General features: G+C 40.7%; 1 protein-coding gene across 12 annotated transcripts in view; it reads left to right on the top strand.

Moving 5' to 3' along the window:
* Positions 1-284: 284 nt before the first annotated feature.
* LOC139370942 (diacylglycerol kinase alpha-like) overlaps positions 285-25,335 on the top strand; it is a 34,528-nt gene continuing 9,477 nt past the window's right edge. Inside the window, exons 1-20 of one of the 12 annotated variants that reach the window (XM_071110845.1) lie at positions 285-473; positions 6,711-6,840; positions 11,963-12,039; positions 12,162-12,306; positions 14,109-14,183; positions 14,363-14,412; positions 14,530-14,604; positions 15,585-15,701; positions 16,307-16,424; positions 16,800-16,888; positions 17,126-17,236; positions 17,320-17,418; positions 17,617-17,694; positions 18,137-18,210; positions 18,297-18,371; positions 18,923-19,008; positions 19,108-19,197; positions 19,406-19,566; positions 21,098-21,162; positions 21,300-21,390. In XM_071110845.1, coding sequence (XP_070966946.1) covers positions 6,744-6,840; positions 11,963-12,039; positions 12,162-12,306; positions 14,109-14,183; positions 14,363-14,412; positions 14,530-14,604; positions 15,585-15,701; positions 16,307-16,424; positions 16,800-16,888; positions 17,126-17,236; positions 17,320-17,418; positions 17,617-17,694; positions 18,137-18,210; positions 18,297-18,371; positions 18,923-19,008; positions 19,108-19,197; positions 19,406-19,566; positions 21,098-21,162; positions 21,300-21,390 — 1,773 coding nt within the window. In that variant the 5' untranslated portion in view covers positions 285-473; positions 6,711-6,743. Of the gene's footprint in view, positions 474-6,710; positions 6,870-7,475; positions 7,491-8,471; positions 8,587-9,531; positions 9,578-11,962; positions 12,040-12,161; positions 12,307-14,108; positions 14,184-14,362; positions 14,413-14,529; positions 14,605-15,584; positions 15,702-16,306; positions 16,425-16,799; positions 16,889-17,125; positions 17,237-17,319; positions 17,419-17,601; positions 17,695-18,136; positions 18,211-18,296; positions 18,372-18,922; positions 19,009-19,107; positions 19,198-19,405; positions 19,567-21,097; positions 21,163-21,299; positions 21,391-25,335 lie in introns of those variants that run through there. The other 11 variants (XM_071110848.1, XM_071110847.1, XM_071110846.1 and 8 more) reach the window with 11 other exon arrangements.

The raw sequence follows: 25,335 nt of genomic DNA, 5'->3' as shown, positions 1-25,335 counted from the left end.
TGTAACAAAGTTTACATATTCGCTACATTGTATTCTTCCTCACCTGTCCACTCGATAACAATTCCGTGGCTCTTGTATTTTTAATCTGTAGTAGCCTATTCTGTCAATTATCCATTGTCAAACGCGAGAAGCCACCCCCCCCCCCCCCCCCCCCTGTCCCAATGGATTACGTTACCCCTTAAATTACACTCCATTTCCCAAAATGTAGATAGGAACTGTCCTATAATACTGTCACCAAGGGGGTGCTAGTGTAATTGTCGCAAACTGCAAGCCCTTCCCCGCCCACTAATCCCTTGGATTTATATAATGCTCTAACACACTAACAACATCTGCTCATTTAGTTGTGGCCATAGCAGTCGCGTAGCCGTCCTAACCATCCATATTCGACCGAATTCTACTGTGGATAGCGGGTTTCTTTCGGGTCCACTTGTCCCTCGTCACCAGAGCCATCCATTAGGACGCACTTCACCAAAGTAAGCTGTTATTACATTCCCTTACAATTGATTCGTCTTCACCTGTAAACAATGAGTGTAGCCTACTTAAAGAGCAATGACCATTTGTCGATACCACGCAATGTGTAGGCTTTTGCACCCGAGGGCTTTTTAATTGTTTACATTTTTTATTATTTTCCATAAAAGGTCAAACAACATATTTTGTCTATGCCAGCCTATCACCGCACCCTGGACTTGTTTGACTAACAACTTGGAACTGATTTTGGCCACTTTAGTCTACAGTGTAATTGTATGTTCGACCTGTAAGACTTCCAATGCATCCATTGTCATTATTTCTCAACTCAAGTTTGTATAAATATTGGTTCGATCTGTGTAGGCTACACATGGAATGATTTACACAGAACAAAATATACATTCCATATAAAAGTCATTTTAAGGATGCTTGTGCTTTTCATACCTTCTGCTCTTAGACCAGTTTCCCTACCCTTCCCACTATTTCCTCATGGGATCCTGCTTTGTCAAAATTGTAGTGTAGGTAAAGTGTGTAGGTGACTGATTGAGTAACTTATTGTATTTGATCCTTGAGTCAGCCATGCATTAGAGATGCCACAACTTCATCTCTTCATACTAGATCAAAGCTGGTGTCAAGAATCATGATGTTGGTATACTGCAGCCCACTACTGTATGTCAGCAGTTTTTCTCAACCTGGGTTTCTAAAATATTGAATCTGACATTACTCTGTTAATCCAGTACAGGACATTACAGGATGTACCCTGTCAAGATAGAATGAAATCAAATCAGGGAGTTAAACAATATACCCTTAATCCCAATGTTTGACAATTAACCCAAAACCTTCAAGCTTCTGAATTATTGTATTTTCTATTTTTGTCATTTTGGTGTAATGTAATGTATTCTATTGTCAATTACTTTCATACTAAAAAGGATACCTCTGGAATGTGACTGTAGGCTTATGTGTGTAAACTTCAATTGCAATGCAGGTGCTTCTACACCTGCATTGCTTGCTGTTTGGGGTTTTAGGCTAGGTTTTTGTACAGCACTTTGAGATATTAGCTGATGTAAGAAGGGCTATATAAATACATTTGATTTGATTTGAATTGATTTAGTGACATCCTCATTGGTCAAATGTAGTTATGAAATGAGCAGCAGTGTGCATTATAGTCTGTTGTTGATTCTCTCTTAAGTAATTTGATTTTCCACTAAAGTTTCCAGGCCATTGGAACAAAGTACTGACGTAGAATGAAGACATTTTCCTTGGGTGATGAGAGTCATGCTCAAATGATTCCCTTAATTGGAAGAGTAAACCCAAACAGGCAGGATTCCACTGCCTGGGCCAGCTGGAGATTCGCCATCACATTTTGCCAGTCTCTTTTCATCCGAGTATGAAACTAGAAAGTGTCCCTCAGGGATGTATTTGATTAGAACATGGTTTTGACGTTATCTTGAGATGGGGTGTGAGGAAATAACAAATGTGATAGGCATTAAGGAATTTAGGGCTTAGGTCCGGTAGGAAAATGACACACTGGTAAGGAACTACACTGAGTGTACAAAACATTAATAACATCTGCTCTTTCCATGACAGACTGACCAGGTGAAAGCTATGATCCCTTATTGATGTCACTTGTTAAATCCACTTCAATCAGTGTAGATCAGGCCTGGGCAATTATTTTCCATGGAGGGCCACATTAGAATATATTTTTGTTATTGCGGGCCAGAATCATATTACAGGATTATACATCATGTGTATGACTCTGTTGACAGATATATCTACTGTAAATCACGTCCAGATATGCTACTTATTTAACTTTTTTAACATGCACAGAAATAAACTACATCCATGTTCTCCCTTTGATAGGTATTTTCATTATTATACATGCAATGAACTACATGGAGGGAAAAGTACACTGTGCATTCAGCACCACGGACAGAACTCTTGTTAACGGATATGCACAAGAAAGAGAGAGAGCTCAACATTACATTTAAACTACTCAATCAGTGTGAGGAGTGAAGTCTCTGATGGGCATTGACTAGAGCAGTGAAGCCTGGTATAGTTTCTTGCGTCGCTATGCGCAGGATTGCTGAGAGGTGAGAGTCAGTAAGAGATGATCTGTGCCTTGACTTGTTATATTCCATCACTGAAAATGTCTGTTCACATACATAAGTTGACCCAAACAGTACAAACATCTTCTGAGCATGACTTCTAATCTTTGGAAAGTTTTGTTCATCGAGAGATGCATAGAACCTTATCAGTGACATTGTTTTGAATAGTTCTCCAATCACTGCATCAGACTGGAGATCGATAAATTCAAGTTGCAAGTCAGTGGAAGTGTTATCCACATTGAAGTTGAAAGGAGAGGAACCAACAGCATGTCATTTTCCAACACTTTGAAATCCTCAAAACGATGAGAAAAGTCACCTTTCAAAGCACGCAGCAGTGATGTATCGCCGCAGTGATGTATACTTCTCCCGCTCATCATCTGATAGGGAACAGACTAGTAGTGTCAGACGTTGGGTGAGATTGGTGGCTTCTACTTGGCGGGTCAGGAGGAGAAATTTTCCCTTGAAGGCTTTGACAAGGCTGTACATCTGATGTGCAAAAAGGCCCTTCCCTTGTAGTTTGGAATTCAGATAATTCATGAGGGCCATGATGTCCACAGTAAAGGCAAAACCAGCCAACCATTATTTATCTTGCAGTTGAGGGAAATACACATATTTTCCTTTAATTTGCAAAAACTCAGCAATCTTCGATTTCAGGTCCCACACCCTTTTAAGCACTTTCCCCAAACTCAGCCATCTCACGTTTGTGTGGTAGGGGAGATATGCATGACCCGACTCTGTCTCTTCCAACAGTGAGACAAACTGCCTGTGGTTTAAAGATTTTGCGCTTATGAAGTTTACCACTTTAGTGACTGTATCCACAACATAGCTATTTTCAGAACACATTTACAGAGCATCTCCTGATGGATAATGAATAAAATAATTTTCTGATCTGGGTTCAGCTCAGCTACTTGATCTTGTATCCTTTTCAAAAGGCCAACGTTTTTTCCTGTAAAGTTTGGGCACCCATCAGTGGTCACACTGGATAACTTTTCAAAACTCAGTCCCAGCTTTGCCACACACTTATTAAACTCCTCCAATAAATCTTTCCCTGTGGTTGCGCTCTTCGTTGACAGCACTGAAGCAAGCTCCTCTGTAATTTCCAAGTCTGGGGTTATGCCTCGTAAGAATATCAACAAGTTTGCAGTGTCACGTGCATCACTGGTCTCATCCAGGATCAATGAGAAATAGGTGAAATCCTTTACCTTGTTTTTCAACTGTTGTTCCATATTCTGTAGATGTGCTCAACACGCCGTGTCACTGTTCGTCTTGACAGGGAAACATTTTCAAACAGCTCTTTCTTGTCGTGGCAAAGTATTGCTGCAGAGTCAATTAAACATTATTTAATGAATTTGTCCTCAGTGAATGGCTTGCTACAGTTGAAGTCGGAAGTGTACATACACCTTAGACCATACACCACATTTAAACTCAGTTTTTCACAATTCCTGACATTTAATCCTAGTACAAATTCCCTGTTTTAGGTCAGTTAGGATCACCACTTTATTTGAAGAACGTGAAATGTCAGAATAATAGTAGAGAGAATTATTTATTTCAGCTTTTATGGCTTTCATCACATTCCCAGTGGGTCAGAAGTTTGCATACACTCAATTAGTATTTGGTAGCATTGCCTTTAATGCCTTTAAATTGTTTAACTTGGGTCAAATGTTTTGCGTAGCCTTCCACAAGCTTCCCACAATAAGTTGGGTGAATTTTGGGCCATTCCTCCTGATAGAGCAGGTGTAACTGAGTCAGGTTAAAAGGCCTCTGCTTGCACACGCTTTTTCAGTTCTGCCCACAAATTTTCTATAGGATTGTGGTCAGGGCTTTGTGATGGCCACTCCAATACCTTGACTTTGTTGTCCTTAAGCCATTTTGCCACAACTTTGGAAGTATGTTTGGGGTCATTGTCCATTTGGAAGACCCATTTGCGACCAAGCTTTAACTTCCTGCCTGATGTCTTGAGATGTTGCTTCAATATATCCACATACTTTTCCTACCTCATGATGCCATTTATTTTGTGAAGTGCACCAGTCCCTCCCGCAGCAAAGCAACCCCACAACATGTTGCTGCCACCCCCCGTGCTCCACGGTTGGGATGGTGTTCTTTGGCTTGCAAGCCTCCCCCTTTTTTATCCAAACATAACGATGGTCATTATGGCCAAACAGTTCTATTTTTGTTTCATCAGACCAGAGGACATTTCTCCAAAAAGTACGATCTTTGTCCCCATGTGCAGTCGCAAACTGTAGTCTGGCTTTTTTATGGCGGTTTTGGAGCAGTGGCTTCTTCCTTTCTGAGCGGCCTTTCAGATTATGTCGATATAGGACTCGGTTTACAGTGGATATAGATACTTTTGTACCTGTTTCCTCCAGCATCTCCACAATGTCCTTTTCTGTTGATCTGGGATTGGCACTTTTCGCACTAAAGTACGTTAATCTCTAGGAGACAGATCGCATCTCCTTCCTGAGCGGTATGATGGCTGCGTGGTCCCATGGTGTTTATACTTGCCTACTATTGTTTGTACAGATGAAAGTGGTACTTTCAGGCGTTTGGATGAACCAGACAGATTTGCGGAGGTCTAAAAAAAAGATTCTGAGGTCTTGGCTGATTTCTTTTGATTTTCCCATGATGTCAAGCAGAGAGGCACTGAGTCTGAAGGTAGGCCTTGAAATACATCCACACGTACACATCCAATTGACTCAAAGGATGTCAATTAGCCTATCAGAAGCTTCTAAAGCCATGACATCATTTTCTGGAATGTTCCAAGCTGTTTAAAGACAGTCAACTTAGTGTATGTAAACTTCTGACTGGAATTGTGATACAGTGAATTATAAATGAAATAATCTGTCTGTAAACAATTGGAAAAATTACCTGTGTCATGCACAAAGTAGATGACCTAACCGACTTGCCAAAACTATAGTTTGTTAACAAGAAATGTGTGGAGTGGTTGAAAAACGAGTTTTAATGACTCCAACCTAAGTGTATCTAAACTTCCGACTTCAACTGTATCTTTAGTACATAGCTAGCTCTCACGATTCCATCATTTGCTGAATGCAGTTTTGTGAAAAGTCCTTGCTGCTTTTTCAACTGAGAAAGCAACTTTATCGATGCACTTGCCCTCAGAAGACATATTCTTATATTTATCTTATGCTTCGTTTGGAAGTGTCGGGACAAGTTCATTGTCTACTTTCCTTTTCTTTGACATCTTTGATTAACAAATTTTTGCTCAATTACTATTTGTAACTGTGACGTGTATGTCCGCCTGTCAGTCACTGTCTGTCCTCGTGCAGTTGTTATTTATACGTGCCTTCAAAATAAATGTCCCACAAGCGGTGGGAGTTAAAGGATTACACAAAGGTGAGTATTCGTTGGGCTTTTAATTTGAATAACAAATACTTTTTTCAAAACTACTGTCGCAAATTCTTTATGTGATCTGAGCATGATTCCGCAGGCGGTATTGAAATTAGGATGCGGGCCGCATACGGCCCCTGGGCCGGCCTTTGCCCAGGCCTGGTGTAGATGAAGGGGAGGATACAGGTTAAATAAGTATTTTTTAAGCTTTGAGACATGGATTGTGTATGTGTGCCATTCAGAGGTTGAATGGACAAGACAAAAGATTTAAGTGCCTTTGAAGGAGGTATGGTGGTAGATGTCAGGTTTGTGTCAAGAACTGTAACGCTGCTGGGATTTTCACATTCAACAGTTTCCCGTGTGTTTCAAGAATGGTCCACCAGCCAACTTGACACAACTATTAGAAGCATTAGGGTCAACATGGGCCAGCATCCCTGTCGAACGCTTTCGACACCTTGTAGAGGCCATGCTCCGACAAATTGAGGCTGTTCTGAGGGCAAAATGGGGGAGGGTTGCAACAAAATATTAGGAAGATGTTCTTAATGTTTTGTACACTCAGTATGTGTAATGCTGGGCAAAGAATGGGGACAAACCTGTTTCGTGGGACGTCACACTCACTATTCATAGATAGTGAATGTCTCAACTATCTCACCTTCTTCGCCGACTTGCTAATTTACTGTTTCTGGACTCAAAGTGGACAAATTTATTTTCTCTCATTTCTATTTGTATTTTTTGGGGGTGTAGGGATTCATATTTTTTATCCTTCTCAGTCACTCTCCTGTCTCTCTACCTCAGTCTCTCTGGCCAGTGTGGGAGAAACTTGCGACCATGGCGGCTCCAGACCTAGCTAAAAACACAGCTACAAACCCAGACGGGAGGGATTTGAGCCCTGTGGACTTCATCCAGCTGCAGCAGTACATGGAATGTGAGTGCCATTTTTAATTAAAAGGAAAGGTGGGTCAGATACAATGCTAATACCATACTTCTAGAATTAACTTCAACAGTCTGTGGCTCTAGGTCTAATGAACCTGACTGTAGCTCCCTTCAGTAACCACGAGCACAACCGTTCCTTGATTTTAACTGGCGGCTTTATTCTGTAGTTTTAGTCAGAATTATCACCTTCCGTGAGAACTATAAAGTACATGAAAAAATACAGTTAAGCACACTCTTACAACCTTATCTTACGAGTGACTTATTAGCTTGGTATAACTCTGAAGTGCTTACATACATAACAGTTTAACCAGCGTTATAACGGGTTCAGATTTAATACATGAATAAAGGAAAAATACCTAATTGGCTGCTTATTACAGAAGGGAGGAAATCAAACTTCACACTTATTATTCCTGGCATGAATTCACACTTCATCCTAACATACACTCTTCAACCTTTATGAACTACACCCGATGACATGAAAACTTAGCTAAAGCAGCGCAGGATTGCCTTCCCTCCAAAAGTGTGTTGCTACAATAAGGATCCCCGTTACAACAGTATTAGCTAGGTATTTCCGCTTGTATTATCATTTCCCCCGCACAGCGGACACGTAAACAATTCAAACAAAAGACAACGACATAAACTGTAAGTCTAACTGTCAGTTACACTGACAAAGACCTAGTTGGGTAAAAATGTTATCCTATTGAATACTTGGGAACCACCACCAGGAGGTGGAATATTTTTTCATAGTTTTGATGTCTTCACTATTATTCTACAATGTAGAAAATAGTAAAAAATATATATAAAAATCCTTGAATGTGTAGGTTGACTGCTACAGTATACATAATTTTTTCACACCAGATACACACATACACATACAAACAACAATTTACGGAGGCACATAAACAATGACTATATCTCATCTGCCCAGAGCCCCATGCTCACCCTCCCTCCCCAGTGCCTGCACTATTGTTTGCCATATGGCCTTTGTTTTTTCCCCTCGGTTGCCCATGCTATTTCAATAATAAATCATTAGATTTTCCATTGTGTTAATGATTGAGGGTTGATTGATTTCCAAGTTTTTAGTATACGTTTCTTCAAGATGAGTGTTGAGAAGAAAATCGTCCAATCCACTGGGTATCTCACTACACCCCCATATGCCATGTCTTGAAAAATGTAGACAGACGGATTAAACGTTAATTTACATTGTAATACTTCTGACAGCCAACTTTCTAGCTCCGCCCATAACTTCTGGACTTTATAGCATTTCCAGAAAGCATGGATTATTGAGTCATTGTTAGTTTTACACTTAAGACATGATTCTGCTGTTGTGCTATAGAATTTGTGAAATGTGTCTTTTGAATAAGACATTATATACCTTAGTTTATACTGGATTAAGGGTACCTTTTCGTTAACTGTAATTTCGTTAGTTATGCTCCAACATTTGGTATTTTATTAGGATCCCCATTTGGGATGCACAATATATCGGTGAACATATCGGAATGTCAAGGTTAACACCGATGTCAAAACTACCATGCATACCTATATAACATAGTTAGTTACATGACGTAATAACGCCACATAAAATTTGCGCTACACGTGCAACACAGCATTCCTAACCTAGCCCACACAATGTCTGCTGTGTGGATCGAGCAGTCAACAAGTCGAGCAGTCATTTTGAAGAGTAAGAACATTTCAGCGAGACAACTCAAAGGCGAAAACCATTAACGCCAAGATAATGGTATTCATTGCCCTTGACATTCAATTGTTCTCTGTCGTGGGTGATGTTGGCTTTTTCGTCGACTGGTCGAGCACCAGTACACACTACCAAGTGCGCTATTTCTCAGATGTTGCCCTACCGGAGTTACACAGTAATAGCGTCACTGCTATTTGCTTCACGACATACATACTATGGAACGCTGTTTGGGTCTTTGCGTATCAAAAAAGATACAGTAGCACTGTCAAAGCTGTACAAAAAGTCTGCAAACACCGGCCACGAACGATGTGTTTACAATACCGCATTGGTAATAAAGCATAATTTGCTCGACCGCAACTTATGGGGTAGCTAGCTTTAGCTTGGTACCTAGCTGGCACCAACACAACCAGCCTGAAAACAATGACCAGTAGAAACTGCAGTTATTTTCATTATTCTTAGCAATGATTTAGGAATCCTTGTAAGTATTAGCTAGGTTGCCACTTGTTGTTCAGCTATTGAAATTGAACTTCAGTTCATGAAAATAAATAGCTAGCCAACTACTTAACCCTGTTGCCCATAGCTAACATTATACGATTCAGCTAGCTTCATCTGGCTAGTGAGGCTTGACCGGACCAGGTTATGTGTTATGAAGCTAGCCACAATAAGAATTAGGCACAATAGTGGAATTTGCAGTTTGCCTTCAAAATACAAGTATGTAATTGACAGTGATGCAAATGAATACAAATAGTAGAATAGTGCCGTACTTTTATTTTGAAGGCTAACTGAAAAGTCCACTATTGTGGCTAATCCTTATTGTGTCTATTTTCACATAGATGGGTCCAACCACCATTAATAAAATAAGAACTGTCTTGTAAATTAGGGTAATTTTAGATGATGACACCTAGCTATACAGCTACTGAAACAGATTATGTTGTGTTATTTGACGTGTATATTTTTTGACACGCAAAGACCCAAATGGCGTTCCATAGACATCCTGGTTGAGAATGAACAAATTAACAACGAAACAGCACAGAAAGTAAGTGAAATAAATAGGTTTTGATTATGTTTTACTGGTAATGGAGGCGTAAATGCCAGCAAAATAACTTTTTGGTCAGTGTGGTGTGTGTGTGTGTGTGTAACCATTATTTAACTAGTTAAGTTAAGAACAAATTCTTATTTAGAATGACGTCCCGGACGACCCTGGGCCAATTGTGCCCCGCCCTATGGGACTCCCAATCACGGCTGGATGTGATCCAGCCTTGATTCAAACCAGGGACTGTAGTGACGCCTCTTGCACTGAGATGCAGTGCCTTAGACCGCTGCATCCATGTGTGTGTGTTAACTATTTAACTGTACTAGAAAGCTTAAAAGGCCGCTAAAAATTTAAATATCTTTTATCGGTATCTTTTTTTTTGTTGGCAAGAATAATATCAGATATCGGTATCGGCCAAAAGTGTCATATCGGTGTATCACTAATCTCCATTAACTGTTGCAAAAGAAGCAGCTACTCTTCCTGGGATCCACACAAAACATGAAACATGACATAATACAGAACAATATACAGCTCAAGGGCAGAACTACATACATTTTTTGTTAAAAGGCACATGTAGCCTACATATCAATGCATACACACAAACTATCTAGGTCAAATAGGGGAGAGGCGTTCTGCCGTGAGGTGTTACTTTCTGTTTTTTTAAACCAGGTTTGCTGTTTATATGAGCAATATGAGATGGAACGGAGTTCCATGCAATAATGGCTCTATATAATACTGTACGCTTTCTTAAATTTGTTCTGGATTTGGGGACAGTGAATAGACCCATGGTGGCATGTCTAGTGGGATAAGTGTGTGTGTCAGAACTGTGTATAAGTTGACTATGCAAACAATTTGGGATTTTCAACACATTAATGTTTCTTATAAAAATAAGTGATGCAGACAGTCTCTTCTCAACTCTTAGCCAAGAGAGACTGGCATGCATAGTATTTATATCAGCCCTTTGATTACAATGAAGAGCAAAACGTGCCGCTCTGTTCTGGGCCAACTGCAGCTTAACTAAATCTTTCCTTGCAGCACTGGACCGAACGACTGAACAATAATCAAGATTAGACCAAACTAGAGCATGCAGAACTTGCTTTTTGGAGTGATGTGTCAATAAAGCAGAGCATCTATTTATTACGGACAGACCTCTCCCCATCTTAACAACCATTGAATCAATATGTTTTGACTACGACAGTTTACAATCTAAGGTAACGCCAAGTAAGTCTCCTCAACTTGTTCAACAGCCACACCATAGATTACCAGATTCAGCTGAGGTCTAGAACTTAGGCAATGATTTGTACCAAATACAATGCTCTTAGTTTTAGAGATGTTCAGGACCAGTTTATTACTGGCCACCCATTCCAAAAGAGACCAACTCTTTGTTAAGGGTTTCAGTGACTGTGGTTGCTGATGCCTATATGGTTGAATCATCAACATACATGGACACACATGCTTTATTTAATGCCATGGGCAGGTCATTGGTAAAAATAGAAAAGAGTAGAGGGCCCAGAGAGCTGCCCTGCGGTACACCAAACTTTACATGATTGACATTAGAGAAGCTTCCATTAAAGAAAAACCTTTGAGTTCTATTAGATAGATTGCCATATTGTGGATTCAGAGCTGAGGTTGAAAAGCCATAACACATACACTGCCGGTTAAAAGTTTTTGAACACCTACTCATTCAATGGTTTCTCTTTATTTTTACTAGGTTCTATTATCAAAACTATGAAATAACACATGGATATATTTTATATTTGAGATTCTTCAAATAGCCATGATGACCAAACTTTTCACTGGTACTGTATAAAAAAATGAATACTTGGGGAGCATTATACCAGACAGTGTGGATGTACTTTTTGTCCTAAATTATCCTCTCTAATCCAGCATGCACCTTGAACCAGTGTTTTTATGGATGTTTTCATACTACTCAACTAAATCTAGGGGTAATGTTCCAAGAGGGTGAACAGGGAGACTGCATGAAAGGGTACTGCTCCCTTGCCTCACTGGAGTTTCATATAGTCAATCAAATTTAAATCAAATGTATTTTATAAAGCCCTTTTTACATCAGCAGTTGTCACAAAGTGCTTTAGAGTTACCCAGCCTAAAAGCTCAAAGAGCCACACTAGAATGGAACCCAAAAGGCAGAGGTTTATAGATCTTTGAGGGGCATGTATTTTGCCTGTCAGACGTCCTGTGTATTTGTTTGATTTATATTACATCTTCTGCTGGTGGTTTACGTACTGCATCTTTGAAATTGATTTTCAAAGGTGTTGTTGCCAAAATGTACATGTATTTTATCTTTTAGACTTTTCTGCCTGTCCCATATCTGGCTTCTCTTTATATGCTCGTATCCCGTGTTGACTTTCAGTATTGTCCTCTATGCAGATGGCAGTCTGAGAGTGAAAGATGTGATGAAAGAGTTCCATGCAGGCGGGCGGTTGGTCCAGTACAGATTTGGAGAGGTGAGCTTCAAGAGGGTCCTTTCCAACCATGGCCCATCCTTCTGCCAGCACCTTATGTTGGCTTGAGATTACACAACACAACCCTTGTTGTCTCTGATGTACTGTTCTGTTTGGAATCTCAGCGAATCGATGCAGTTGGCTTCTCTTTGTTCCTCAAGACCTATCTGGAGGCGGATGACTTCCCTGCTGATTTCTGCCAACGCCTTTTCCACTACTTCCAGAATGCAGAGCGAGATGTTTATATGAGGAGCCCTCCACCCAAAGGGGGTGAGCCCCACCATCCAAACTCTTATATATTATTACTGTGTATGACATACAGTATAATATAATGTATATGATATGTCTTGCTTATGCCTTCAATATCCATCAATTGCTCTTAAAAAGTGACCGCATTGATGTGAACATTCATGGGTTTACGATATGTTATACTTTGATGCATACTGTATTTGGCTCTCTGCTTGATTATGGGTCTAAGTTGATATGATACAGTACATTCAGAAAGTATTCAGACCCCTTGACTTTTTCCACATTTTGTTATGATAGAGCCTTATTCAAACATTTATGAATTGTTTTTTTACTCATCAATCTGCACACAACAGCCCATAATGACAAAACAAAAACAGGTTTCTAGAACGTAAAAAAATAAAATAAAATGGAAATACAGTATTACATTTACATAAGTACTCAGTACTTTTTTGAAGCACCTTTGACAGCAATTACAGCCTTGAGTATTCTTGGGTGTGACGCTACAAGCTTGGCACACCTGTATTTGGGGAGTTTCTCCAATTCTTCTCTGCAGATCCTCTCAAGCTCTGTCAGGATGGGTAGTGTTGCTGCACAGCTATTTTCAGGTCTCTCCAGAGATGTTTGACCGGGTTTAAGTCCCAGTTCTGGCTGGGACACTCATGGACATTCAGACACTTGTCCTGAAGCCACTCCTGCTTGTGATTAGGGTTGGCTGTGTGATTAGGGTTGTTGTCCTATTGGAAGGTGAACCCCAGTCTGAGGTCCTGAGCACTCTGGAGCAGGTTTTCATCAAGGATATCTCTGTACTTTGCTCAATTCATTATTCCCTCTGTCCTGACTGTCTCCCAGTCCCTGCACCTGAAAAACATCCCCATAGCATAATCCTGCCACCACCATGCTTCACCGTAGGGACGGTGCCAGGTTTCCTCCAGACGTGACGCTTGGCATTCAGGCCATAGAGTTCTATCTTGGTTTCATCAGACCAGAGAATCTCTTTTCTCATCGTCTGAGAGTCCTTTAGGTGCCTTTTGGCAAACTCCAAGCAGGCTGTCATTTGCCTTTTACTGACGAGTGGCTTCTTTCTGGCCACTCTACCATGAAGGCCTGATTGGTTGAGTGCTGCAGAGATGGTTGTCCTTCTGGAGGTCCTCCCATCTCAACAGAGGAACTCTGGTGTTCTGTCAGTGACCATCAGGTTATTGGTCACCTCCCTGACCAAGGACCTTCTCCCCTGATTGCTCAGTTTCGCCGGGCAGTCTGGTCTAGGAAGAGTCTTGGTGTTCCAAACTTCCTCCATTTAAGAATGATGGAGGCCACTGTGATCTTAGGGCCATTTTTTGGTACCCTTTCCCAGATCTGTGCCTCGAAACAATCCTGTCTCGGAGCTCTATGGACAATTCCTTCGACCTTTTGGCTTGATTTTTGCTCTGACATGCACTGTCACCTGTGGGACCTTATATAGACAGTTGTGTGCCTTTCCAAATCATGTCCAATCAATTGAATTTACCACAGGTGGACTCCAATAAAGTTTTAGAAACATCTCAAGGATGTTCAATGGAAACAGGATGCAACGGAGCTCAATTTCGAGGCTCATAGCAAAGGGTCGGAATACTTGTGTAAATAAGGTATCTGTTTTAATTTTTTATACATTTGCAAAAAAATCTAAACCTGTTTGCGCTTTGTCATTATGGGGTATTATGTGTAATCTATTTTAGAAAAAGTCTGAACGTAACAAAATGTGGAAAAAGTCAAGGGTTCTGAATGCACTTTATATAAGTTCCAATTGCTAAACATCTCAATAAACTCCTGGTTTTGTCTCTCAGGTGGAGTGTACCTCAAAGATGTGTCTTGTTACTTCTCTGTGTTGGAGGAGGGACAGCCGCGAGACAAACTGGAATGTGAGTACTGAGTAACCTACTGTCTTTTCACCAATGGAATTCTGTGTGATAGTTTGTATTCCATGATGGGTTGATCTTTTAGCTGTTTTCAATTGACCAGTGAGGAGAGATAAGGAGTGAGTGAACACAAGAAGGATTTGTTATTGATTTACTCATTTCATCACCTGTTGTGCTTTCAGTTACTTTCAAACTTTATGACAAAGATGGCAACGGTCTCCTGGACAGCTCAGTAAGTGACTGAAATGTACTTTCTGTATTATGAATACATTCTACTCTCATAAATCAAGGTGATGTAGTGAACAGTAGGAGTTGTGAAAGAACAAACTGTGGTTTTACTCTTAATAAGGAAGTGGATCGGATCATCACCCAGATGATGCGTGCGGCAGATTACCTGGGTTGGGACGTGACAGAACTCAGACCGGTAAGACATTCACTTAAATGCCTGTCAACTATCCCTATGGGAATATTCACTGGGTCTTATATTCAAGCAAAACATTCACCTGAGGGGTATACTACAAAGCAGGATCAAGGAGTTGGCTAGCTAACTTGACTAAATATTCCCGAAATCATTTTTTTTTAAAGATAATCTTGAAATGGGCATGGTCTAATTGACTCAACAACCAAAAAACACATATCTTAGTTTAGCTTTCTTAATGAATCAGAAAATCAACAGTTAATTCAGATTTTTTTTATAATGATGGCTGGCTATAGCTTATTGATCCTGCTTTGTAGTATACCCCCTCAGGGTTCAGGGAAGGGTAAACAACAGTGTTGATGTTGGAATTATTATGCCTTTCTTTTTGATTGACGAGGCAAACATTATTTTCATGGAAAGAATTAGACCACATTAATCTAAATACACACTCTCTCAAATTGTTTTGTCTCACCCCAGTAATCTAGTTAGTGGTCTTGATTGAATTGGGCCCAACGACCCCACCCAGAACCCAGTTACAGTCCTCGTGCAAGTTTCTGGTTGGAGAGTTGTAGTGAATAGCGATGAGAGACTAATGTTAACAGTATTTAGGTACAACATTGCATGTTGCTTACACTTGACATTCCATCAATTCTAATTATCAAAAAAGAGATTACAGAGATTACAGAGATTATCAGATAAGAGATTGCATACTTAATATTTGTCAGGTTAGAGTTTGTTCTGGAAGTGAAATTATATTTAATCTACCAAATGAACCTGAAGTGATGTCCATACATGGAAATTAAGCTTCCAATGAATTAAGATAAGTGAGTCCAAAATTAGATAAACTGTTATTTGGTTTGAGGGTTGATGTTCTGGTTATAGACTTTGGTTCTATAGGGCTAACACCTGGCAGCAGCGCAGAGAGACTTGTGATTGGTCAGGAACCAGGATCAGTGGGAGTCTAACTACTCCAATTGGTCCCTAAGGTGCTGAAGGACATGATGACGGCGATGGATGCTGACAGCAGTGGAGCGGTGACCCTGCAGGAGTGGATCCAGGGAGGGATGAACAACGTGCCCCTGTTGGTGCTGCTGGGACTCAAGGCAAGAAGCACTAACAGCCAGACTCCCACTCATCTGGTTAACTCAATCAGTATACATGATTCAGCACATGACAATAGACTCCTTATGTCTAGAACATTTGCTATGAGCTGTATGGCTCAACTACTGTACATCTCAATAAAGCTTTATTCAATTCCGTTTTGATTATACTTGTAAATGTCACTCCAAAGTTATGTCTTATCTTGTCCCTGTCTTATCCAAAAATCGTTATGTTTACGGCCCTCAGACTTTGGCAATACTGTATCAGAAATAAGTCTGCACACATACAAATGGTACTTGTTTGGATTGACGTGCTGTTTACTTTACCATGCTGTTAGTCGCTTCAGAGGCACAGCCACGGTGTCTCCCTTACCATGAGCCATGAGTCTACCCTGCTGTTTACATTAGTTGTTAACAAAGACCCTGCCCTTTTTTTTTCTCTCTCTCTCTCTCTCTCTCTCTCTCTCTCTCTCTCTCTCTCTCTCTCTCTCTCTCTCTCTCTCTCTCTCTCTCTCTCTCTCTCTCTCTCTCTCTCTCTCTCTCTCTCTCTCTCTCTCTCTCTCTCTCTCTCTCTCTCTCTCTCTCTCTCTCTCTCTTTCATCTCTCAGATGGCAGAGAGGGATGGGCAGCACATCTGGAGGATGAAGCACTTCAACAAGCCTGTGTACTGCAACGTGTGTCAGAGCATGCTGCTGGGCCTCAGGAAACAGGGCCTCTGCTGCACCTGTAATAGCTCTATACCGTCACAAGGGGGCCCCCTCTGTCTCATATTCATAGATATACTTAGAGAGAAGTTCTGAGTAGAGACTGTAGTTCTGTTGTCACTGACTGAAGTGTGGTCCTTGAGAGCTACAGTGTACAGGCCTTAGGGGATACATGCTTTTGTCCCAGTCCAACAACTGACACACTTGCTTCAACTAATCAAGTTCTATATGAGTAGTTGATTCTGGTGTGTTAGTGCTGGGTTAGAATAAAAGGGTTGAGTACAGATCATTTAGTTGTTAATCCATTATCTTGCCTAATGCGAACAACATGCAACAACACAGTAACATTTTCAAAGAGAAATGCTTAACAGTGGCCTTGTTCTTCTCTCCCCCTCAGTGTGCAAGTACACTGTCCATGGTCACTGTGCCAACAAGAACCCAGGTCCATGTGCCTGCACCTTTGTTAAATCCAAAAAACAGATTGGGGTGAGCCTTAATAGAGTTCTGTATCACATTTCATTCCAGAATCATGATTTTAAACCTGAATAACAGTAAGTTTCATATCATTTTGATTAATCTGCACACCTAATCATAGTCATGTCCTTTTCAAGAGTGTGTATGCAGTCAGCATAATGGAAAACATAAAAGCCTTCAAATCTTGCCCTGCTGGCTATAGTGTTCATATGTGTTTGTGGATGTTGTCCCTCTGTCTGTCTGCTCCAGATTCCAGCTCACGGCTGGGTCAGTGCTGACTGTGACTCCAGTAAGTGTCACTTCTGCAACAAGAAGATCAAGACCCTGGCAGGGAAGCATTGCGTGTGGTGCCAACAGATGGTAAGTGTGTGTGCGTTTACATTCTTGGCTGTATGTGTACACATATACTGCCACTAGTCTTTACAATGAATGTCTCGTTTTAGCGCCATGACGACTGTGTCAACTTCGGGTCATCATCGTGCGACTGCGGGTCGCTAAGAGACCATATTCTGCCACCGTGGGCCATATACTCATCCTCCAAGGTCAGCCATTGAACACACGACAATCCCATGACTCCATTCCATAAGAGTTGCAAATTAAGTCACACTGTTTATAGCCATTCAGGCTATGCTTCAGCTAAAAGCAAAAAATGTTGGCAGGTTTTTTTGTCACCCAATAATACTACAGTATGTGTCAAATGTGTATGCTTGCTATGCTCCTAACACTCTCTGTTTCTGAAGAAGGATGAGGAAGGAAGGAGTAGTTCCATGGAGGACACTAACCTGGAGGACATCACCCCAGACGGGCACATTCTGCAGGTAGGATCCTCTTAGTTCCACTGACAGGGACACCGTGCCATCTACTTCACACACACTACTGGCCCTATCCCAGGGCTTCCCAACCCTCTTCCCGGAGATCTACCGCCCTGTGGGTTTTCAGTCCAACCCTAATTTAACACACCTGATTCTACTTATTAGCTGCTTAACAAGACCTTAACTAGCTGAATCAGATACGCTAAATTAGGGTTGGATTGAAAACCTTCAGGACAGTAGATCTCCAGGAAGAGGGTTGGCAGCCCTGCCCTATCCATTAGCATGTGTTTTAACACAAATGTGTGAAAGCCAGTAATGCATTTTTATTTGCTATGGATCTGCTTCTGCCACTCTTATTGACTGCAATTGTATTGTGCTGGCTGCTGCATGGCATGCACACTAGTGCATGCACACGTTCATCTTATCTCCTCCCCATCTCTCTCTGCAGATTGCTCCTATTCCAGACACCCACCCTCTCCTGGTGTTTGTGAACCCAAAGAGTGGAGGGAAGCAGGGGGAGAGGTAAGGGCAGATCAGGACAGACATCATAAAAAAATTCCTAGCCTGCACTAATGTACTCCTGTGAGTGAATATCATGTATTTTTCAGAGTGCTGAGGAAGTTTCAGTATCTACTGAACCCACGGCAGGTCTACAACCTCTCCAATGGAGGCCCTGGACCAGGGTAACTACACGTGCAGGTTGATCAGGGGTGGGAGGTGGGAAAGTGGACTGTTATGTTATTGTTATGACAGCATTAGGTTTCCCTTCTGACAGTGGGTATATGGTTTCTTAATATTTTTTTATGAGATATTATATTCATTGGTATTATAAACTTGGTGGGTTGAGCCCTGAATGCTGATTGGCTGACAGCCATGATATATCAGACCGTATACCACATGTATGACAACATGTATTTTTACTGCTCTAATTACTTCGGTAACCAGTTTATAATAGCAATAAGGCACCTTGGGTTTTGTGGTATATGGCCAATATAGCACGGCTAAGGGCTGTATCCAGGCACTCCACGTTGGGTCGTGCTGAAGAACAGCCCTGAGCCGTGGTATATTGGCCATATACCACACACTCCCGGGCCTTATTGCTTAATTATAGTATGCTTTTTCTCTATGTGGTTTGGGAAAGGTCACTAAAAGTACTTTGTGACAACTGCTGATGTAAAAAAGGGGCTTTATAAATACTTTTGATTTATTTAATGTGTATGTGTATCCATACCAGACTGCACTTCTTTCGGAACCTTCATGACTACAGGATCCTGGTGTGTGGTGGAGACGGCACAGTCGGCTGGATACTAGATGCTATAGGTTTGGGTTGCTTCCTTTCCCCTCAGAGGTTCATGAACAGTAGTCAAGGTCTCTGGGGTTCTCTAAAGCTGAACAATGGCTGCCTCTGTGTGTTCTCAGACAAAGCTGACCTGCCGGTGCGTCCCCCAGTGGCGGTCCTGCCGCTTGGCACAGGGAACGACCTTGCTCGCTGCCTCCACTGGGGAGGAGGTAAGGGCCGTGTTTAACATAATGGTGTGTGTCCTAAATTGCACCCTATTCTCTATGTAGTGCACTACTTTTGACCAGGACCCATAGGGAATACTTTGCTATTTAGAATGCATCACATGGCTTTGGTTAAAAGGAAAGTACCCCAAAATAAACGCTAGTCATGCGTTTCTCTTGTGTAAACCCTCTGTGTCCATGGAAAACCCTGCAGGTTACGAGGGCACAGATCTCAGGGAGATTCTGAAGGAGGTCGAGGAGAGCTCGTTGGTTCCTATGGACCGCTGGAGTGTGCAGGTGATTTCAGAGGACCCCCAGGAGATAGGAGACCCTGTGCCCAACGAGATCATCAACAACTACTTCTCTATTGGCGTGGTGAGTGATGACCTTGGGGTCATAGAGCCTGCTGATTGGATAATGTACAGACTCAACAGTCAATCACCTGTATGTCTCTCTTAACTGCCTTATCCTGCCTGTCAGTTTTGGTAGTTTGTTTGCAGCAATAAGAAGACATGAGCACACTGGTAAGACAAATCACAATCACAGTGACATCTGTGAGTGATGTAGCTTCAGTGCCTTCGTAAGTATTCAGACCCCTTGACTTTTTCCACATTTTGTTAGGTTATAGGCTTATTCTAAAATTGATTAAATTGTTTCTTTCCCCCCTCAATCTACACACAATACCCCATAATGACAAAGCAAAAACAGTTTTTTAGATATTTTTGCTGATTTATTAAAAATGAACTGAAATATCACCTTAATTACATAAGTATTCAGACCCTTTACTCAGTACTTTGTCCTCTGGTCTGATGAAACAAAAATAGAACTGTTTGGCCATAATGACCATTGTTATGTTTGGAGGAAAAAGGGGGATGCTTGCAAGCCGAAGTACACCATCCCCACCGTGAAGCACGGGGGGTGGCAGCATCATGTTGTGGGGGAGCTTTGCTGCAAGAGGGACTGGTGCATTTCACAAAATAGTTGGCATCATGAGTGAGGAGAAGTATGTTGATATATTGAAGCAACATCTCAAGACGTCAGGAAGTTACAGCTTGGTCGCAAATGGGTCTTCCAAATAGACAATGACCCCAAGCATACTTCCAAAGTTGTGGCAAAATGGCTTAAGGACAACAAAGTCAAGGTATTGGAGTGGCCATCACAAAGCCCTGACCACAATCCCATAGAACATTTGTGGGCAGAACTGAAAAAGCTTGTGCGAGCAAGGAGGCCAACAAACCTGACTCAATTACACCAGCTTTGTCAGGAGGAATGGGTCAAAATTCACCCAACTTATTGTGGGAAGCTTGTGGAAGGCTACCTGCAACGTTTGACCCAAGTTAAACCATTTTAAAAGCAATGCTACCAAATACTAATTGAGTGTATGTAAACATCTGACCCACTGGGAATGTGATTAAATAATTAAAAGCTGAAATAAATCATTCTCTCTTCTATTATTTTGACATTTCACTTTCTTAAAATAAAATAGTGATCCTAGCTGACCTTAAATTGACATTTTCCTCGGATTGAATGTCAGCAATTGTGAAAAACTGAGTTTAAATGTATTTGGCTAAGGTGTATGTAAACTTCCGACTTCAACTGTACATATGTAAATAAGGTATCTGTTTTGAAAAAAAATATATAAAACAAATGTTTTCGCTTTGTCATTATGGGTTATTTTGTGTAGATTGCTGAGATTTTTTTTATTTCATTCATTTTAGAATAAAGCTGTAACATAACAAAATTTGTAAATTGTCAAAGGGTCTGTCTGAATACTTTCCGAAGGCACTGATATGACTGTGATTTTTCTTGTCATTGTGCTCTTGTTTTCTTATTGTTACAAATTGCCCTTTTGTGGTGATAAAGATTTATTGAACACATGTAAATGCTACAATGTGTTAATTGACAGGATGCCTCCATTGCTCACCGCTTTCACTCCATGAGGGAGAAGCACCCTCAGAAGTTCAACAGCAGGTGAGAGTGACTGAAAGGTCAAGGATCAAACAAAGAGTGTTGAGAGCGAAGAGTGAAAAATCTGTTATGGCTGGGTGGGATTTTGTTTATCTCTGAGCACTGACCAAAAACAATGTTATTTTTGTTTTCTCTGCAAGGATGAAGAACAAACTGTGGTATTTTGAGTTTGCCACCTCTGAGACCATCTCTGCCTCCTGCAAGAAGCTAAGGGATTGTCTCAGCATTGAGGTGAACACTGAATAGTCTTGAATCCTAGTTATTTTAGTTTGTGGTTAAATGGATCTTACCATAATTTAAGTGTACAGTGTTGTGAAAAAGTATTTGTCCCCTTTCTAATTTTCTCTACTTTTGCATATTTATTGTACTGAATGTTATCAGATCTTCAACCAAAATCTAACCTGAGTGAACAAATAACACCGTTCATATTTCATAAACAAAGTTATGTAAAACCCAATGCCCTTGTGTGAAAAAGTAAGTGCCCCCTTACACTCAATAACTGGTTGTGCCACCTTTAATTTTAAATGTGTTTCTTTTTAGCCATTTTCATGTAGACTTGATTGTGTGTTTTGGTTCATTGTCTTGTTGCATGACCCAACTGCACTTTAGCTCACAAACAGATGGCCTGGCATTCTCCTGTATAATTATCTGATACAGAGGAGAATTCATGGTTCCTTCCATTAATGCAAGTCTTCCCAGTCCTGAGGCAGCAAAGCATCCCCAAACCATCACACTACCACCACCATGCTTGACTGTTGGTATAAGGTTCTCACTATGGAATACAGTGTTTGGTTTTCACCAGGCATAATGGGACCCATGTCCACTTGCGACTTTATCATGTAAATCTTGTTGGGGCAAATTCAACATTTTTTTTTATGATGCATGCCAGCAAAGCCACGGTTCAAAACTAAACAATACATTATTTCCACTATAATGGCAACAAAGGTTACCCACAAACTGTTAGGCCCTACATAAAGCCACCCCAACAGCAGAGCTTTCTTTTCAGCACCACGGAGTGAATCCTTACCATCGCTACACCTGGCTATCAGCGGAGCCTTGTCTGGCAGCGAAACAGTTCATTCAGCCTCATTTACTGCATTTTTAAAAAACATAGCTGAAATGGCTGACTTGCTTAAACAAATGTGGTTTCTACTGACAATTGAGATGTTTAAACTATGGCATAAGGGAACAATGAGTGCATAAGAGGCAATCCGTCATTTCGATTAAGACATTAATGAGCGAGCTCGAACGGACGTAGTCAATATAACTATTTGTTCAGCACTTTTAAAATGTACAGCGACAGAATTCAGCACATGGGCCGTTCTTACAGTATTGTCTCTGTACACCAAGCCCGAATCGAAGGATAAATAAAGGGGGAATATAAGCAGACAATGAAAGCTCTTACAATATTCAATGATTACATTTCTCTAAAACAGGTTATAGGCTACATGTGGACCACCAAGTTAGAACAACAGGCGAAATTAAGAGGGGTAAATAGACCATCTTATTAGGGTGATGCACATAAGCTACTAACATCTTACTACACAACATACACTTAGTATTACTTTCTTAGCTACAGTATACATATCTCCCTGGCATATTTCATCATATATGCAGCAGCATACAAGACATTATTGGACTCACCTTGTTGTGCTGTGCTCACTTGAAAAGGAAGGTGGAGTGGCAGTCCTTCTTGTGGGTAAATTTTGTCATCAAACTTTGTCATCAATGTCTGGCATTCTCTGGATTTATGGTGATTTGAAGACAACTGGGAGGTTGAATCATGACGTCAGTGATCTTCAGGTCGGAGCTCTAGAAAAAGGCCTGGGTTCCAGTTGTCTTGAACTCACTGAAGTATGAGATTTCCGAGTTTCCAGTTGTTTTGAATGTGTCAGAAGTCATGCTGGATTGACAACATGGCCAATGTATTCAACCTTTTCTGGCCCATGGTGTTGATTGTGAATGTTTATCCTTTTTAAGCTTGGAAAAGAGACCCTTAAACCCAGACTTGGACCACACACCCTCTCCACTGAATAGCAGGCTATTGATTGCTTTGCAATGCTTGCAGGTAGACACTGATTCCTAAATTTGTGATTTCCAACTTGTTGTGTAATGTTTATGGCTGATGAGCACAGATGTGTTTTATCTATAATTTATCTTCATATGACAAGTATTGAAAAGGATTTGCCAGTTGACTGTAGACTTGATTAATGATGATGACTGCTTGTCTAGCTAAGATTTTGAAAGTATGATGTTGACATGATCAGTCCAATCAAAGCTACGGTAGATATAACGTTATTTCACGTCATTTTATCTGTGGCCAATGACCTTGAGCCTTCTTGGATGGGTACATCTAATGTAAATCTATGGCAGCACCCAAGGGACTTTAATTTTCGAGCTCTCCCTGTAGATTTTGCGGTGACATCGTGTCCCCATGAGTGACAGAACACTGAGACAATCACGGCGCAACTAGAGAACATTACTAACCCCTACGCTCTGTATTTCCCGCTGGCTGCCCCACCACCATAGTAAGCACTGAGCTAGGCTGAAACACAGGCAAAATAAATAGCTAAAACAAATATATACAATACCAGGCAAAAGTTTGGACACACGGACTCATTCCAGGGTTTTTCTTTATTTTTACTATTTTCTACATTGTAGAATAATAGTGAAGACATCAGAACTATGAAATAACACATATGGAATCATGTAGTAACCAAAAAAGTGTTAAACAAATCAAAATATATTTTAGATTTGAGATTCTTCAAAGTAGCCACCTTTTGCCATGATGACAGTTTTGCACACTCTTGGCATTCTCTCAACCAGCTTCATGAGGTAGTCATCTGGAAAGCATTTCAATTAACAGTTGTGCCTTGTTAAAACTTCTTATGGCTGATATGACAACAGCCAGTGAAAGTGCAGGGCGGCAAATTCAAAACAACAGAAATCCCATAATTAAAATTCCTCAAACATACAAGTATTTCACACCATGTTAAAGATACACTTCTTGTTAATCCCACCAAAGTGTCAGATTTCAAATAGGCTTTACGGCGAAAGCACCACAAACGATTATGTTAGGTCAGAGCCAAGTCACAGAAAAACACAGCCATTTTTCCAGCCAAAGAGAGGAGTCACAAAAATCAGAAATAGAGATAGAATTAATCACTAACCATTGATGATCTTCATCAGATGACACTCATAGGACTTCATGTTACACAATACATGTATATTTTGTTCGATAACCTTCATATTTATATAAAAAAATCTCAGTATCTCAGGATACATTGGCGCGTTAGTTCCAAAAACATCCGGTGATTTTGCAGAGAGCCACATCAATTTACAGAAATACTCATCATAAATGTTGATGAAAATACAAATGTTATACATGGAACTTTAGATACACTTCTCCTTAATGCAACCGCTGTGTCAGATTTCAAAAAAGCTTTACGGAAAAAGCAAACCTTGCAATAATCTGAGTACGGCACTCAGAGCCCAAACAAGCCAAAAAGATATCCACCATATTGTGCAGTCAACAGAAGTCAGAAATAACATTATAAATATTCACTTACCTTTGATGGTCTTCATCAGAATGCACTCCCAGGAATCCCAGTTCCACAATAAATTGTTTTGTTTTGTAAGGTAACACTCCTTTTGTTAGCGCGTTTGGTAAACAAATCCAAACTCACGAAGCGCGTTCACTAGGAGCAGACGAAAAGTCAAAAAGTTCCATTACAATCCGTAGAAACATGTTAAACGAAGTACAGAATCAATTTTTAGGATGTTATTAACATAAATCTTCAATAATGTTCCTTTGTCTGTAGAAATGCAATGGAACGGAGCTCGCTCTCACGTGAACGAGCGTGACCAGCTCGTGGCTCTCTGGTAGACCTCTGACTCATTCCCCTCTCATTCGCCCCCACTTCACAGTAGAAGCATCAAAAAAGGTTCTAAGGACTGTTGACATCTAGTGGAAGCATTAGGAAGTGCAACATGACCAATATCCCACTGTATCTTCAATAGGGAATGAGTTGAAAAATGACCAACCTCAGATTTCCCACTTCCTGGTTGGATTTCTTCTCAGGTTTTTGCCTGCCATATGAGTTCTGTTATACTCACAGACATTATTCAAACAGTTTTAGAAACTGCAGAGTGTTTTCTATTCAAATATACTAATAA

Source organism: Oncorhynchus clarkii, chromosome 17 (assembly GCF_045791955.1).
Source record: "Oncorhynchus clarkii lewisi isolate Uvic-CL-2024 chromosome 17, UVic_Ocla_1.0, whole genome shotgun sequence".
Taxonomy (NCBI): Eukaryota; Metazoa; Chordata; class Actinopteri; order Salmoniformes; family Salmonidae; genus Oncorhynchus; species Oncorhynchus clarkii.
The sequence above is the reverse complement of the archived record's forward strand: the minus strand, read 5'-3'. Positions and strand labels throughout refer to the sequence as shown.